Here is an 18601-nt window from a genome sequence, read left to right as displayed (position 1 = left end):
TCTCTCTCTCTCCCTCCCACTCTATCTGAACAAAATATGGAAAAATGTCCTTGGGTAAGGATAAAAAAAAAAATTAAAAATAAAAAAACAAGTACAATGAATTTGGGTTTTTTGTTTTGTTTTTTTAATGTCTTGAAGTACACCTACAAATATTTGCAAAGAAAAAAGAATAGTAGGAAACAAACCAAAATGATAGCAATGGTTCTTTGGATAGTAGGATTAAGGAGTCAACCAATGAATGCATAAATAAGTGGAACAACAAATTGATGTTTCTTTCTCTCTCTCTCTCTCTCTTTTTCCCTCTCCCTTTCTCTCTCTAAAATAAATTAAATTTAAAAATTTAAAAAAAAAAACTAAATCCACCAGATTTAGAACTAAAAGTGTTTTCTTAAGTAGCACTAAGCATTTTGTCAATGACAAAGTAAACAGGCAAGGGATAAGAATGAAATTCATAACCATCCTTCTGATGATCTATCTGTTTAGATATCATGCAAAGGCCTTAAAAATAAAAAAAATTTTATTTAATAATTTGGCTTTTAAGAAATTAATCCAAATAATCAGCAATACAAATAAAACTGTTCAAGAATGTAGATACATATTTACAATAGCAAAACATTAAAAACAACCTTATTTTCCAACAGTTCATTCATTCGTTTAGCAGATATTTATTGAGTACCAACTATGTGCTAAGCACTGGAGATACAGCAGTCAAGAAACTATACAAAAATCAAGATCATAGTACCTGCCCTCGATGGAGCACACGGTCTAGGGCAGGCTAAAGGATGGGATATAAATAATAAAGGAAAAAAGTGATTTCAATATTTGGCATGTTGTATTTGATATAGACCATTCAGGAAAAATTAAGCAGGGAAGAAAGAGAGTGAGTTAGGGGGAGTTGTTACACAGATGGTCAGAAAAGGCCAAAGGTGGTAACATTTGAGTAAAGACATAAAGTGACTACTGTTTTAAACCTAGAAATTATTTATTTCTCCATTATATCTATCACACCCTTTAATGTGCTTTGGTAATTATGTAATACATTTCTTTAAATAAACTTTGATTCTCATCTATTCTGTACACAGTTCCTTACCTCAAATTCCACAATGAATGTAATGTTACATGTAACATGCAGAAAAACACAGCAGCTTTCTAGCTCAGGGTTACTTAAATTACTGAAGGGTCTTATATATTCCCTTTGCCAGAAGGAATTTTGATAGCTGCTACAAAGTAGGCAAGCTGCCTATTTAAACCTCCACTCCTCAGTTTATCAGCGTTACAGATGACTAAGGGAAGGCTCCTAAACTCTAATGCCAGCAGGTTAACAGAGGTAACAATTATGCAAAGCTACTGCTTTAGCATGAGACTATTAATTGTCCTCTGCTCAAGTTACCTCAATTAAAATTTTATATAAAAACATTGGGCTCAAGCATCGTCCCATGGACTGAGAGATCCCAGTTCGATTCCCAGTCAAACACATGCCCCCAGTAAGGGGACATGCAGGAGGCAGCTGATAAACATTTCTTTTTCACATCTATGTTTCTGTCTCTCTCTCCCTTCTTCTCTAAAAAAATCAATGAAAACATATTTTGGAAAAAAAACAAAACAAAACACCGGGCTCATCCAACAAAACTTCAGCATACCAATGAAAAGGATGTATAAGACACTACTGATAGACTGGATCAATGACACTTTGAAGTGACTTTAGAAATCCATCCATGGTTGAGGACAAGAGCCAGCAAGCTTTTTCCTGTAAAGGGCCAGAGAGTCAATATTTAAGCTTCTTGAGCCAGATGGCCTGTTTTAACTACTCAACCTTGCCATTGCAGTGTGAAAGCAGGCAGATAATATAGTAACAAATAGGTGTGGCTCTGTTCCAATAAAACTTTACATACAAAAACTTTACGTATAGTCTCATAGGCCAACCTGTGGTACAGGGCATCAAGCTAAATATGTACTGACTCTAGAATAACACCAGAGTTTTTTTCTTTCATTTTAGGTAAATTCTCAGTGTTGTCTCTTTTTGTTACCCCTTAATAGAGAAGTACAGGGAAAAAAATTTTCTTTAAATTTACTGATGATTTTAATCATTTTTACACAGAGACATGAAAATGTAAATATCAAAGAGCAGTTACAAATTCTAGATAAAGGCAGAAGAAGGCACAAAGAGTTAAACAACAACAAATTAAAATAGAGGGCTCAAGGGGGGAGAAAAGGAAGGACATCTGTAATACTTTCAACAATAAAGATAATTTTTTTAAATTAAAGTCAAAATTAATAAAATAAGAAGAGGGCACACAAAATAGTTTACAAAATAAGCTATGTGAATTTAACTCCACCAGGTGAAGAAAGTTACTAAGATGTGAATAAAGAGTTAACTATTAAGAATGTTGATCAAAAATATTTTTATAATAATAAAAAACTGAGAACAGCCTGTATATGCTACATCTAAAAGACTAGTTAAATAAATGATACAGCCATACAATGCAACCATTTAAGGTAACAGAAAATATTTATTGATGAAAAGATATTTTTGATGTAGTTATATTTTAAAAGCAGGTTACAAAATTGAATGTACAGTATGATCCCACTTTTTGTGAAAATAAATGTACATATACACAAATAAGCATACATAAAACCACCTGGAAGATACACCAATCTATTAACAGTGGTTATCATGGATGGCTAAATTACAGTGATCATATCTTTTTCTGGCTTACTTGTAACTTCTAATATTTCTAGAAACATATACAGATATCACCCACTTTTCAAAAGTTCACTTTATGCCACTTCGCTTTTACGAAAGACCTACATTAGTACCTGTTTTCTCTAACCAAAAGAAATCCGGAAAAGTATCACTTTTACGAAAAAAGGTTAAAAATTAAATAGCATTCGATATTTGCTTTGCAATGAGTGGTTAATATTGAGCAGCGAAAGTGACCCCCAGCATCAGCCACCATGACTTTGAACTGTGTTGGTGAACATCTATGCTGTATCTCAATTTATTTTGTGTATCTGTTAGCAAGATGTGTCCCTAAGGTAACTGCTTCTTCACTTTACATCATTTCAGCTTATGAAAAGTTTCACAGGAACACTCCATTTTCAGTAGTAGGGGAAACCTATATTGATTTGGTAATAAGAAATTTATTTTTAAATATAAACAAGAACTAAAACAGATGCAGCATTAGTTGCATCAACATTTCCAAAATAAACTCAAAATATAGAAGGTACATCAGTTCCTAAAACTTCAAATAGTGATTTCTCCTCAGTCTCCAAATACTAGGCTATAAAAGCCAAGAAAATTTACAGATTACATAAAAAAGTAAGCTAATAAGAATCCTCAGATAGGGAGCTGCTATAGGAAGTCTGCATCATTTATTAAACCACCATCACCTGAACAATTAAAAATGTTTAAGACACTATTCCAAGTTATCCACTTTATATAATGCCTCTGGTTCAAAGTTTGAAAAGCAACTATATTATTCATGCCACTGAGAAGAGGGTCTTCAATCATCACCTTTGGGGGGGAAAGGAAGAAGAAGGGGGTAAAAGTCACACTACAATGTGATGAATCTCAAAACTCCATGAGAATTCTATATTCGGGGTCCAAACATATCTGTAAGAGACTCAAAGGTCAGTTATTGTTATGGCAAATGCTAACCCAATCCTACATGGGCTTCTGTTAACAACCAATATAATTCTGGATTACCTGCCTAGCCCAATAAAAATTAACTAATAATTCAATAAAAACTACTTTTCAAATGAATCTATGAACAGTACTCACAAACAACATTATAGCAGAAAACATACACATATAAATGTCTGAACTATATAAAATTGTATAGACACCCCGACAAGGACTCAAACAAAAAGTAAATAATTTGATAGAGTATTGGGACTATGAGAGGTTTTAATTCCACTATCGTTAACATAACCAGACCAATAAATTTTTTTAAATAAAGTACACAATACAGTCATTAACCAAATAATTTATTCCCAGACTAGATACATTGTTTTCAACTAGGCATATAAAGCAAACTCTCAAAAACATGCACATTTATAAACCTGCAAAAATACCTTACTGCTGTACTAATCATCCAATATAAAAAAGATGAGATTTTGAAAACTTACCATTCAGGCCCAAAGTTCAGTGTCTGTGTTTCCGCTGCCATTCTTTTCCGTATGTTTACAGGATTTTTATATGTGAAGAAACCTGTTAAAGGGAAAATATCTCCATACAGTTAGTCAAGATCAAATGCTGAACTCCAGCCTACAAAGTATAGCTAGGGAGTGTGTTTTGCTGACGCTCCTCTTAAGCAGTCACTAGAATGAGATTTTTATTTTTATTTATTTATTTTTTTAAATCCTCACCTGAGGATATTTTTCTATTTATCTTCAGATAGAGTGAAAGGGAGGGAGAGAGAGAGAGAAACATTGATGTGAGAGGGACACATCAACTGGCTATCTCCCACACGACCCCAACCAGGGCTGGGGATGAATCGAAACCAAGGTATGTGCCCTTGACCAGAATCGAACCCAAGACTCACTGGTCCACGGGCCGATGCTGTAACCACTGAGCCAAACTGGCCAGGGCCAGAATGAGATTTTTAAATCCCTTTTTATAGCAATTTAGCAGACAAAGTGAAATGAATTATATCAACCCCTACATTCTGATTCGCCATCTTTTTATGTTTATCTAAAGAAAGGAGGCATGGTACAAGATGAAGCTAGTGAGATAGGTGGAACAGACCATGCAGGCCACTGGGAACCAAATTAAGGATTTTCTTCTTTCACCTTAGAACAATGGGGAGTGAACGAAGGGTAATAAATTTCCATTTTAATTTCTATTACTCCCTTGTAATGGGTCTCCCATCACTGTGAGGTATATCAAAGATTCTTAAAATAAGGACCCCCCCCTTACCTATCTCATAGCTTCCACCACAACTCTCCCCAATTTCCCCTTAGCACTTTACACTCCAGTGATTCTTTCAAAAGTATCTTGGAATTGTCTGCCCAGTGTGGCTCAGTGGTTGAGCATCAACCAGTGCACAAAGAGGTCACAGGTTCAATTCCCAGTCAGGGCACATGACTGGGTTGTGAGACAAATCCCCAGTGGGGGGCATGCAGGAGGCAGCCAATTAATGTTCTCTCATCAATATTTCTATCTCTCTCCCTCTCCCTTCCAATCTCTCTAAAAGCAATTAAGAAAAAAAAATGAAAAAAAAACTATCTTGGTGCATCAAGTTAAAGCAGTAAGTTAATGAATTTCATGAGTAGCCTTTCAAAAGCAATTTTAAGATATCAGAACTTAAAATGAAATAAGTCAGACAGGCAAAGACAAATAATGTATAATATTACTTATATATGATATGGAAATCTAAAAAGCCAAACTTAGTGAGTACAGTAGTAGTTACCAGGCGCTGGGGGGTGGGGAAAATGGGGCGATACTGGTCAAAGCATATAAACTTCCAGTTATAAGATTAACAACTTCTGGGGATCTAATGTACAGCATAGTGATTATAGCTAATAATGCTGTATCATATACTTGAAAATCTCTGAGAGAGATCTTAAATGTTCTCATCACAAAAATGAAATACTATTCCAGTCTTCTTTATCATTCCACCTACAAACTTTTATGTAGTGCCAAACTACCATACTACACCAACATTAAAAGCTCAGAAGGTTTTTAATACCTTTATCTGGGACCCTAACTGCCATTTACAACATGGTTTTCATAAGAAGATGTAAAGACTTTTCTAGAACTCTTTTAAGAACCTAAGAATAGCCCTGGCCAGTTTTGCTCAGTGGTTAGAGCGTCAACCTGCGGTCGAGAGAGACGTGGGTTCAGTTCCCGCTGGGGCATGTACTTCGATTGCAGTTGGTCCCCGACCCTGGTTGGGTTTTGGGTTGTGCGGGTAGCAGCCATGTCGATGTTTCTCTCTTTCTCTTTCTCTCTCTCTCTCTCTCCCCCCTCCCTCCCTCCCACTCTATCTGAACAGAAAATGGAAAAATGTCCTCAGATGAGTATTAAAAAAAAGAACCTAATAATAATAATCCAAACAATTTAATTATCAACTAAAGAAACCTACATTGCCTAGCCGGTTTGGCTCAGCGGTTAGAGCGTCCACCCGCGGACCAAAGTGTCACAAGTTCGATTCCAGGTAAGGGCACATACCTCAGTTGTGGATGGGTCCCCGGCCCTGGTTGGGGTTGTGTGGGAGGCAAGTAATTGATGTGTCTCACACTGATGTTTCTCTCTCTCTCTCCGCCCCCGACTCTATAAAAAAAATAAAGAAACCTACATTTCTCAGAATGGTGTTCTGTTCATTCTCCTTTATGAATTAAACCAGGAAATATAAGAGTTATGACTGTTGGAGAAATCTAACTTAAATGCTTCAAGTACTCTAATCACGAATTCCAAATTCCCCACCACAGATTGCTCCTTCTAAATCAATTCAAATGAGCCCCATTCTAGTGTATTTATACGTACTGGAGGGATTGTCTTACATGATGCCTCTGAATTATAAATTAGTCAGAATGATACTGGGCCTTTTTTCTCAATTTTCCTTTCTAAGGATGCAGTGAGGTAGTAAAATGAGCATAGGCGTCACCATTTAAACCCCACCAAGCTAAATGTTGTCAACTCAAACCCCAGGAGACTTGTGACCATTAGAAAACAGCTCTGAGTTTTTACAGCAGTCAGTATTTAAACCAGACTCTGGATGCTGTGTCCCCATCTCTTCTGCCTCTCTAAAATACCTTTTCTTGAAACCATTTCCTCTTTATCCTCCAAGACCAGCACGATATTGTTTTTTTTCCTATCTTCATTTCCTTCCTATTTAGTCACCATTCCCCCCAAATTTTTTTCTAGCTTCCTTCAATGTACCCATTTTTTATTTAACTATAAACTCTACTTAGATAATGTCTTGAACCTTTTATTATTTCGACTAACAAATTGGGTAGAATTCTGCTTACTAAATTATGGGGGAATAACAGGGGACATGCAGGAAGTGGAGGTGTCGTTACAACAATAGCAATGAAAAGTTCTCCCACAAATGTCTAAATTTACCCCATCCCTGGGAGGTACCCCACCTCTACTGTAAATTACAGATTTGATTCTTTTCTGCCAGGACCTGTGTAGCATTTCCAGATATCTGCTCCTCCTGGACACCTGTCTCATCAATAACTGATCAAGGTAGCACTGTTTTCACAATTCACAGGTCAGCCAGTCTCAAAATCCCAGAGTTATCTGAAACTCTTTCTGCTTCTCCATCTTTCTAATCCAATCAATTGTCTCAAATTTGATCAGTTCTCCTTCAAGAGTCCTCTGCATTCTTTCATGATAGTTAAACCTTTAACTCATGTCTGGATTATTAAAATAAAATTTCTAATTGACTACCCTGACTCAGCCTCTAACTATTCACATCCATAAAGGTGAATCTTCCTAAAGCACTGCTCTGGTCATGCCTACCCCTCTTTAAAACAGTCAGTTAAACCTACTATGTATCATCAAAACTCCTAGAATTTCAGGTTCCCATCAATCTGACAACCCAATCCTCCTCAACTCAATCTCTTACTGTTTCACTTTCAAACTCAAAATCAAATGAGAACTTTCTACTCTCCACTGCACTCCCCTTCTTCTGTGGTTCTGCTCATGCCCTTCCTTTCCCCCAGAACACCACCCTCTTTCCCTTACAATGGCCTGTACAAAACTAAGGATCCATTCAAATAACCTACTCCATAAAATATTTCCCAAAGCAGAAACAGCACTGCTCCAACCGGAAAGAAAAAAGTCTAAACAGAGGACACAGAAATAAAATGGACTCTATAGGATTCAATATTGGGCTGGGGTGTCTTTTCAATTTGTACATAAAGCTCAAAAGGAAGGAGAAAACAGGAAAGAAATAATTTTGGGAGGAAGGGCACAATAGTTTTGGACAAAATATGAGGTGCCTGAAAAGACATCTAAAAGATGGTAATACAGACCTTGAATTCCAGCGTAGAGTAGGGATGGGGAGACAGATTTTCAAATAAATCTACAAAAATGCAACCAAAAATTGACTGAAACTATCCCAAAGCAGAATTCAAGTTGGACAAGCTCAAAGGGAAAAGCCTCAGTAAACACTGTGCAAGAGGATACAGGAAGGAAGAGAAAGAGCGGCTAGATATCTCGAACCCTATCCTTTCACCTAAACTCAAATTCACTGACTCTAGCTTTCTCCACATTCACTGTATCAAAAAACGGAAAGAATGCCCTGGCCGGTCTGGCTCAGCAGTTAAAGCATCAGCCCATGGATCAAAGAGTATCAGGTTCGATTCTGGTCAAGGGCATGTACCTCGGTTGAGGTTAGGTCCCTGGCCCGGGTCAGGGTCATGTGGAGGCAACCAATCGATGTGTCACTCTCACATCGATGTTTCTCTACCACTCTCCCTCCCTTCCACTATATCTGAAGATAAATGGGAAAATATCCTCCGTTGAGGATTAAATAGAAAAAAAAATTTTTTTTAAAGGAGAAAGAGCTAGTTTCTAACTACTAAAGTGAAGACTGATAAAGCAGTGGTCATATCACAGAAGTCTTTGCATTTTATATCCCAAGGGCAATGGAAGGCTATAAAAAGATTCAGACAAGAAACTGTCCAGGATGCAGGAGGAGAATGAATTAGCAAGAGCTAAAGGGAAAAGAGGGGTATTAGAAATCCAGCAGATATTGTGGAAGCCAGTCCTACAAAGCAGTAGAGAAGAGAAAGGGGTGACGATAACTATATTTATTGACATTGAAAGATGTCAACAATATATTAAGTGCCTAAGGCAGGTTACAGAATACAGAGAACATAATCATAGTCAACACATTTTAAAATACACACAGTATTTAAAATACACACAAAGTAGGTTTACAGTTTTTTATATGGGAAATACAATAATATGTAAATAATAATACAAGAATAAACTCTGTTTCATGTACTCACAAATGTAAACCTACTTTTACCCCATCCTGTATATATATTGAAACTAATATAATTTTATTAATCAATAAAATTTTTAAATAAAATAAAATACCTAATATAGATAGATATACCCCAAGATGTTAATATTTTTACTTCTGAATGGTCAAATGGGTAATTCTTTTCTAGTAAGTTTCTAATTTGTATATACAACAAAGATAGTTCTGGCACAATTTTTTTTATTTTTATTTTTTTTTTATTAATCCTTAACAAAGAATATTTTTTCCATTGATTTTTTTAGAGAGAGTGGGAGGGAGGGAGAGAAGGGGAGAGAAACATAGATGTGAGAGAAACACATCAGTTGGCTGCCTCCTGCATGCACCCCAACCAGAGCCAGGGATGGAACCTGCAACCCAGGTACATGCCCTTGACTGGGAATCGAACCTTTGACCCTTCAGTGTGTGGGCCAATGCTCTAATCACTGAGCAATGCTGGCCAGGGCTACAGGGTTTTTTTTAATGGAAGAATTCAAAAGTCTCAAATGTTGAAATCAAAAAAGAGACTGAAAGTCTTCCCTGGCTTCCGCAATGAAATCATTGGTGATTTGAATAGCACAGTATAGAAGTGTGGTGGGGGATAGAGCCAGATTTCAGTGGGGTGAGGAGTAGCTGGGAGGTGAGAAAGGAAAGACTACAAATGCAGTCAGCTCCTCCTAGAATCTTAGCTGTGAATAGATGAAGATAAATTAAGTCCAGTGAAAATAAATTTTTCCATTTTTATTCCAGATAAAAATATCCTAATGGAAAAGTACTAGTAGAATGGAAAAGTGAAGAAATAACCTAACAACAAATACATGATCAAGTGAAGTCTCTGAGAAGGCAGTACAAATGGGGTTTCAGAGAACAAATGAGGAAAAAAAGACTTCACTCCTATCTACTAGTGACAAGAGGAAAGTAGATGCAAATAGTTTAGGATGCCTCTAAACATTTTATCGGGTTTTTGGGGGAGACTAGGGAGGAGGAGAGAGGACTCAGGAGAATTCACATTTGATGCCCTCAATTTTCTCAAATAAGAAGGCAAATGTCAGAGAAGATGGCCAGGGTAAAATTTGAAGGGAATGAAGATATGGCTAGCTGCTATGATCTATATTAGTGTTTATTTTTTCAAAAAATAAACTTTATTTAGAAATAATTATAGAGTTATATATATATGTCACAAAGAAAGTTCCCTCAGGTTCCCCGAATGTAAACAATATTACATTTGTCAAAACTAAGAAACCAACAATGGTACATCACTATTATATAAACTCCAGGTTGATTATTAAGAATTCGCCAGTTTTTCCAACAATGTCCTTGTCCTGTTTCAGGATTAATCCAGACCACCACCACTGCAGGTAGCTGTAGCAGTACTGAAGTCCAATCAAGATGAGATGCCACCTATCTGCATGGCTGTGGGTTTCTTTCTCCCACTTAGTAGCCTGGGTCTAGGGCAGAGAGATGACAACAGCACTGAACTGGGTTTGTCAGCAGTGAATGAAAGAATAAGAGGGTACAGGAGAGGTGCTGGCAAAAGTGTGATTCAGGCACAATGGGGAAGAAGAGAGTTTACAAATTTGAGATGCCAGTACTGTCAAAAAGCTGGTGTACTAGGTATAAAAATGAAAGCACTAGAAGAATTAGAGATGGAGGTAGTCAAGGAACCAAGAGCCTGGAAGGACGCTAAAGTCACCTCAGGATAATGGCAGAAAGGAGAGAACAGAAAAGACAACGAATCAAAGGGTGAGAACACAGGATCTATATCTGATAATGAGGGGAATCGATGGTTGTATCATCAGCATGAACTTCAGAGGAAAAGGATTTTGCACAAAACATGGTCGGATAATTGCTAAGGTGACTACATATAATCTATCATCTAAACCAGAAAATGTTTGTGTGAAAGAATGTTAATAATTATAGAGAGACAACAGGGGCAAGCAGATTGACTGGTCACCCTAGTAAAGGAATAGAAGGGGCATGTGAATGAAACAGGATGAAGATCCTGATTCTGCCTGCTGGCGCACCCACCACTGAGCAGGAAAACGTTCTGGTAACCTCAGAGGGTGAAAGAGAAGGTAAAATTATCAAGGCAAGATGGGTTTCAGCTACCTTAACAATGCTGGAAAACATCCTATGAACATGGAAATGTTTAACACAAAAGTGACATTTCAGAGTCCTCAGTAGAAAGGTCTTGGAAAGGAAAGAAACTGAGAGATTGGGTCAAAAAAAGAAACTCAAGGTGGTATGAAGATGTGACTACAAAAAGGATGAATAAACAGATGAACTTCCATTCAGTTCATCACAGATGACGAAAATGACCCGTGGCACAGTGGAATTATCAGGCCTCAAGAACTCTGGAGAGAACTGGTCCTAGTCCTAGAACCTCTAAAACACAGGAGCACTCAAACCTTTGAGGAGTAAGTCAGAAAAGGACATAAAGTGGACAAAAATGGCATAAAATGCTTCAGGGGAATATGAGCAAACTATTCTGTTGCCCTATTAACATATCTTCTTCATGCTAAAAGCAACTGTGACAGAGATGATATGGCTCTCACCTCTTCTATCCTTTGGCTACTCCAATTCAAAGTCTACCCTAAGATTTTTTGCCCTGGCCGGTTTGGCTCAGCGGTTAGAGCGTCGGCCTGCGGTCCTGAGAGACCCGGGTTCGGTTCCCGCTAAGGGCATGTACCTCGGCTGCAGTTTGTCCCCGGCCCTGGTCGGTTGTGCGGGTGGCAGCCACTCGATGTGTTCCTTTCACATCGATGTTTCTCTCTCTCCCTGTTCCTCTCTCTCCCTCCCACTCTACCCGAACAAAAAATGGAAAAATGTCCTTGGGTGAGGATTAAAAAAAAAAAAAAAAAAAAAAAAAAAGTCTACCCTAAGATTTTCAAGAGAGTTGACTTAGTACCTGAGAGAATATTTCTACATAACCATTATGTCAGGCCTTGTCCATTATTCAAAATTCCTTAAGTGAATTCAAAGAATATATTACTTCATCAACTGATACCAGGAAATTGGTCTTCTTCAATAAACTGTATCCTGTACTTGACAATAAATGAGATATAACCTGGTCTTTTGTCAACTTCTTAAAAACTCTGAACTAAGTTAGCACTCACCACTGACCAGGTAGGTCAGTTGGTTAACACGTCATCCCGATATACCAAAGTTGTGGGTTTGATCTCCAGTAAGGGTATGTACAATAATCAACCAATAAATAAGTAGAAAAACAAAACATCCCTCCCCCCACTTCACAATTTTAAAAAATAAAATAAAAATAAATTAGCCCTCACTAGCAATTATTTTATCTCTGATTACTAGTATAATTATTTATCTTTTTCTCTATATATATATTTTTTGTTTTCCTGGCTTCCTCAGCTCCTCTTTGGGACTTCATCTATCACTCTGTGTACATGTGAGTGCATGTTCAAGAGAGAAGAGGGAGAGGAGATCACCTAGCTCTTTCTTATGGTTGGGTTTGAAACAAAAAAAAAGGGAGACCCTGGCCTCTCAGCTCTTAAATCTACCAATTTTTTTTCACAAGAGTGTGGAGGAACCAGATGACTTCCAGGCACATGCAATCACTATCAACATGAAGGAGCTATAGATCTATGTATTAAATCCTGTCTGAACAAACAAAGCAAGGAGAAGCCAAAGGAGAATCTGAATCCAGCACAGTAGCTGATAGTTCAACACTGATCCTGTTCCCCAATACTGCTTCCCAGGAGAAGTCTTAATAGCCTGATTAGCTACCACTATTCTACTATCGATTCAAAACATATACTCCTTTGAAAACCCCCTAAATCTTTCTTTTAAAAATTATCAACTACTGGCCGGGCCGGTGTGGCTCAGTGGTTGAGCATCAACCCATGCACCAAGAGGTCACTGGTTTGATTCCCAGTCAGGGCACATGCCCAAGTTGTGGGCTCAATCCTCAGTGGGGGACATGCAGGAGGCGGCCAATCAATGTTCTTTTTCATCGATGTTTCTATCTTTCTCTCCCTCTCCCTTCCTCTCTCTCTAAAAATTAATAAAGAAAAAAAAATTATCAACTACTACAAATCTCCATTAACCTGGGTATGTAAAACTTACCCAGAAACAAACTATGGCAAATCTGAGATGAAGTCCAACCAGTACTATGCATAGTCTGCCAAAAGACTAGCACAGAATGAACACCAAGGAACCTGAATCTGCCCCACACTTCCTTACCTCCGTTTTCCCGAAAGCAGGAAGAAAAGCACTCCCCCAGCACTCTTTCACACATACCAAATGAATAAACAGTCCTGTACCCATTCCTGCAGCCAGCTCTTTTTACCTCAGCAGGTCTGGATTAAGGTAACACAAGATTAATAACTCCATTAGTGCAAATTAAGTTCAACCACTTCAGAAAATAGCCTGGCATTATTTATTAAATCTAAATATATGCCTATTCCATGATCCCATAATCCACTAGTAGACATACTCAAGGGAAATTTCTATCAAAAGACAAATATAAGATATTCACAGTAACTTTATTCCTAAGTAACTGACACTTGGTGATTATGCTTACCAACACAAATGTCCATCAAAAAGTGAATGATTAAACAAATTGTAGTGGAGCTTCAAGCTGTGGAGAAGGGTGGCACTCCAGAGAGTGCAATGAAGCTCCAAACTCCTTCCCACATACCTTGCCGTATGCATCTCTTTTATTTGGCTGTTACTGAGTTAGGTAACATCACTAATGAGACAAACTGACGCCATGTGCCTCCTAATACAATGCACTGAGAACACAGCATCACTTATGCTATATTCCTGACAATAATGAATAAACTGAAACTGATTTTTAAAAACTATCAAATAGCCCTGGCCAGTTTGACTCAGCAGTTAGAACATTAGCCTGCGGTCCAGAGAGATCCAGGCTTGGTTCCCGCTAAGGGTACGTACCTCGGTTGCAGTTTGTCCCCGGTCCTGGTTGGTCGTGCAGGTGGCAGCCACTCGATGTGTCCCTTTCACGTCGATGTTTCTCTCTCTTTCTCTCTCTCTCTCTTCCTCTCTCCCTCACACTCTATCTGAACAAAAAATAGAAAAATGTCCTGAAGATAAAAATAAAAAAAACTATCAAATAAACTCAAATTGATAGACATAAAAGCAATAAACTGTACTCTCCCAAAATATGTCATAAAGACAGAGCTAGGCTTAAGAACCATCCCAAATTAAGGGAAACTAAAGACATAAAAACTAAGTGCAAGTATGATTCGTAAGTCCATCCTGAACCAACAAAAAATATGAGACAATGGGAATAATTTGAATACAAGTTATGGATTAAATAATGGTACTGTATCAATGTTAATGTTTATGATTCTGACATTTTTACTGTGTTTAAGAAAATATTCTTATTCTTTGTTAATATTTTTCTTTTATTCATTTTAGAGAGAGAGGAAGGGAGGAAGAGGAGAGAAACATCAATAAGAGAGAACATTGACTGGCTGCCCGCAGCATGCCCCCATTGGGGTTTGGGCCCATAACCTGGGCATGTGCCCTGACCGGGGATCAAACTGGCGACCTCTTAGTACATGGGTCGACACTCATCCACTGAGTCATGCCGACCTGGCATAAAATATCCTTATTCTTTAAAAAATACATTGAAATGTTTAGGGGGAAAGGAGCATAAGGTCTATACTGTATTCTCAAATGGAACAGAAAAAATTATAGAAATTAAAAATTATATTTAAAAATCATGTGCATAATGAAATGATAAAAATATGAAAAATGTTAAAAATTGGTGACCCTACCATTTTTTATTTATCTTTGAACTTTGCTTATAGTATAGTTGTTTTCTATGTAATAAAATTTATCAATTTTCACTATGAGAAAAAATACTGGTGACCAAATTGGATGAAGAGCATACAGAAAATCTTAATTTTGCAACTTTTCTATAAATTGAAATTATTTCAAAATAAAGTTTTATGAAATTGTAGTCTATTCATACAACGAAATACTAAGCAATAAAAAAGAAAAGAACCAACTACTGATAAAAGCAGCAATATTGCATGAATCTCACAGACGTGATGTTCAGTAAATGAAGCCAACCACCACGGAATATATACTGTATGGTCCCTTCATAAGATGTTTAGTAGGTAAAATAACCAGTGATGATGTAAGAAAACTGCTCACCATGTAGTAGGGACAACTACTGGGTAAGAAAAGGGGGAATCTTTCAGGGTGCTTGAAATGTTCACTATCTTGACCTAGGTGGTGATTACATAAGTACAGACATGTGAAAATTTTTCCAAGTATGCATTTCAGATTTGTGCACACATTTACCGTATTTTATGTCAATATTTAAATAGGTTTTAAAAAACCATAAATGGTTTTGCTAGGGATAAAAAAAAACAGTATAATTAAAAATATTTTCGTAAATATGAAGCAAAACTATTTTAAATATTTTTTTCTTTATTTGAGAGAGAAGAAAGGAAAGAGAGAGAGAGAGAAACATTGATGAGAGAGAACATCAATTGGCTGCCTCCTGTATGCCCCTCACTGGGGACTGGGCCCACAACCTGGGCATGTGCCCTGACTGGGAATCAAACCGATGACCTGTTAGTGCAAGGGTCAATGCTCAACCAGTGAGCCACACCGGCCAAGTAAAGCATAATTATTTTAAATGTAAGTCTTCTGATAACAAATACTAAAATTCCTTACTTAAAATGTTGTCATAAAAAAAAAAAACTTACACCACTATAATAAAATAATGTAAAAATTTGTCAACTCTTCAAGAGGTTGCTAGTTCTATTCCTAGTCGGGGCACATGCCCAGGTTGGGGGCCCGGTCCCCAGTGGGGAGCATGCAAGAGGTGGCCAGTCGATGTTATCTCTCATTGATGTTTCTATCTCTCCCTCTCCCTTCCTCTCTCTCTAAAATAAAGAAAGAAAAAAATTTTTTTAAAAAAAGTCTACATTCGAATGAAGCAAGACTCAGTCCTAGGCTAAAATATGTATGTCTCAGAATGCATGTTTTTTCAAACTTCAGAAAGCTAAGTAAAATGAAAAGGAAAAGTCCAATATGGGCAGGGGATGACATACACATCACTTATAATTATAAAAGACTGAAAGCAATCTTGTAAAAGCACATTCACTCAACAGAATACAGGTACAATGACAACATTTGCACATGAGTGTAATTTAGTGTATGTCATAAAAAGACAAAGAGAACACATAAGTGAAGAAATATTAGTGAGGTGGGATTAATGATTTTTTTCTCTATTTTCATACTTTGCAATATTTTTCAGTTACTTTATAACAAAATACATTTTCATTCCCACAAAAACTGTTTGCCTTACCTATTTAAAATACTTTTACAACCCCAACATAAATGTCATAGAAAGTTAACATTCTTTTGAACATTAACTCAGCTTAAAAAACAATTTTACAGTACAAAAGTAAAAGGGAACTCTTCTCCCATCTATTTGAACAGAAAGCACTTTTTCCTTCTGTACTCATCTGATCTGACAATACCAGTTCTCATCATTTTTATTTTTTATCCTCACCCAAGGATATTTTTCCATTTATCTTCCGATAGAGGAGGGGGGAGAATCATCGATGTGAGAGAGACACATCGATTGTCTGCCTCCTGCACAACCCCGACCACGGCTGGAGACCGAAGTGCAACCGAGGTATGTTTCCTTGACCGGAAGCCGCAACTCTTTGGTCTGTGGGCTGACACTCTAACCACTGAGCCAAACTGGCCAGGGCCTTCGTTTTTTTAAAATATGTTTGTTTTTAATACTCACCCAAGGACATTTTCCATTTCTTGTTTAGGTAGAGTGGGAGGGGGAGAGAGGAAGAGAGAGAAACATAGACGTGAAAGGGACACATCCCGCACAACCAACCAGGGCCGGGGACAAATGCAACCGAGGCATGCACCCCTAGCGGGATCCAAACCAGGTCTCTCTGGACTGCAGGCTGACGCTCTAAACGCTGAGCCAAACTGACCAGGGCTAAAATATGTTTTTATTGATTTTTCAGAGAAAGAGCAAGTGAGAGGGTCTTATTACGAGAAAAATTTCAGACCAATTCAAACACAGAAGCATTCTACAAAATACTTAACTAGTAATCCTAAAAACTGTTAAAAATAGGGAAGTCTGAGAAAACTGTCACAACCAAGAGAAACCTATGGATATCTGATAAATGTAAAGTGGTATATTGGATGGGATCCTAAACAGAAAAACACACTAGACAAAACTAAGGACATGTGAATAAACTATGGACTTTAGTTAATAACAATGAATCAATATTGGTTCATTAATTGTAATAACTGTACCTTAATAATGCAAGATGTTAATAGGGGAAACTGGTTGTAATATATATGAACTACCCTCTGAATTACTTTCTCAATTTCTCTGTAAATCTAAAACTGTTTTTTAAAAATAAAGCCTAGTCCTGGCCGGTTTTTCTCAGTGGTCAGAGCGTCGGCCTGCGGTCCAGAGTCCCGGGTTCGGTTCCCGCTAAGGGCAGGTACCTCAGTTGCAGTTTGTCCCCGGCCCTGGTTAGGTCATGCGGGTGGCAACCACTCGATATGTCCCGTTCACATTGATGTTTCTCTCTCTCTCTCTCTCTCTTCCTCGCTCTCCCTCCCACTGTATCTGAACCAAAAAAAGGGAAAAATGTCCTTGGGTGAGGAAATAAATGAATGAATGAATGAATGAATGAATGAATGCCTACTGCCCTGGCCAGTTTGGCTCAGTGGTTAGAGCATCAGCCTGCAGTCCAGAGAGACCCGGGTTCAGTTCCCGCTAAGGGCATGTATCTCAGTTGTGGTTTGTCCCCGGCCCTGGTTGGGTCATGCGGGAGACAGCTACTTGATGTGTCCCTTTCACGTCGATGTTTCTCTCTCCCTCTCTCTTATCCTCTCTCTCCCTCCCACTCTATCTGAACAAAAAATGGAAAAACATCCTCGGGTGAGGATAAAAATAAAAAAATAAAGCCTACTGCCCTGGTCGGGTGGCTCTCAGTTGGTTGGAGCATTGGTACGCCGAAGAGTTGTGGGTTTGATTTCTAGTAAGGGCACATGACTGGGTTGGGGGTGTGATCCCCAGTCAGGGCATGTCTGGAAAGCAAGTGTAAGGAGGCAGCTGATTCATGTTTCTCTCTCCCACTGATATTTCTCTTTCTCTCTCTCTAAAAAAAAAAAATCAATGAACATATCATCAGGTAAGGATTAAATAAATAAATAAAAGGGAATTTGAGTTGTAATAAAAAAGTAAAGGCTCTGTACGTTTTTTAAAAATGAATTCCTCAGTCACACTAACCACATTTCAAGTACTCAATGGTCGAATATGGCTAGTGGCAGTGCAGATATACAGATCATTTCTGTCACAACAGGTTTTGTCTGGCAAATAGTGCTGGTGGAGACTATTTTATAAGTAATCACAACTTATGAATGAATATGTATCTACCCAGCACCAAAACCTCACTGAATGTAAAAACTTTCAAAGATATGTTTATTATTCCAGTTCCTATTTTAATTACGTTTCTATGCTTTTTGTAAAAATCAGTGTAGTATATATAACCATAACATGGAAAACTGCTCCATTCTTCAGAGTAGCAATTCTCAAAGTAAGGTCTTCCAGCCTTCTGAAACTCCTTAAGGTA

The 18601-nt window shown here is 37.7% G+C and overlaps 1 protein-coding gene across 9 annotated transcripts in view; it reads right to left on the bottom strand.

The window, feature by feature from the left end:
- Positions 1-18601, bottom strand: part of GIGYF2 (GRB10 interacting GYF protein 2) — a 127731-nt gene that overhangs the window by 98949 nt on the left and 10181 nt on the right. For 4 of the 9 annotated variants that reach the window (XM_036254588.1, XM_036254589.1, XM_036254597.1 and 1 more), the window contains exons 1-2: positions 13182-13251; positions 4129-4210 (exon numbers count right to left, since the gene is read on the bottom strand). In XM_036254588.1, coding sequence (XP_036110481.1) covers positions 4129-4210; positions 13182-13236 — 137 coding nt within the window. In that variant the 5' untranslated portion in view covers positions 13237-13251. Of the gene's footprint in view, positions 1-4128; positions 4211-13181; positions 13298-13895; positions 13940-18601 lie in introns of those variants that run through there. The other 5 variants (XM_036254594.1, XM_036254591.1, XM_036254590.1 and 2 more) reach the window with 3 other exon arrangements.

Source organism: Molossus molossus, unplaced genomic scaffold (genome assembly GCF_014108415.1).
Source record: "Molossus molossus isolate mMolMol1 unplaced genomic scaffold, mMolMol1.p scaffold_m16_p_11, whole genome shotgun sequence".
Classification (NCBI taxonomy): domain Eukaryota; kingdom Metazoa; phylum Chordata; class Mammalia; order Chiroptera; family Molossidae; genus Molossus; species Molossus molossus.
The sequence above is the reverse complement of the archived record's forward strand: the minus strand, read 5'-3'. Positions and strand labels throughout refer to the sequence as shown.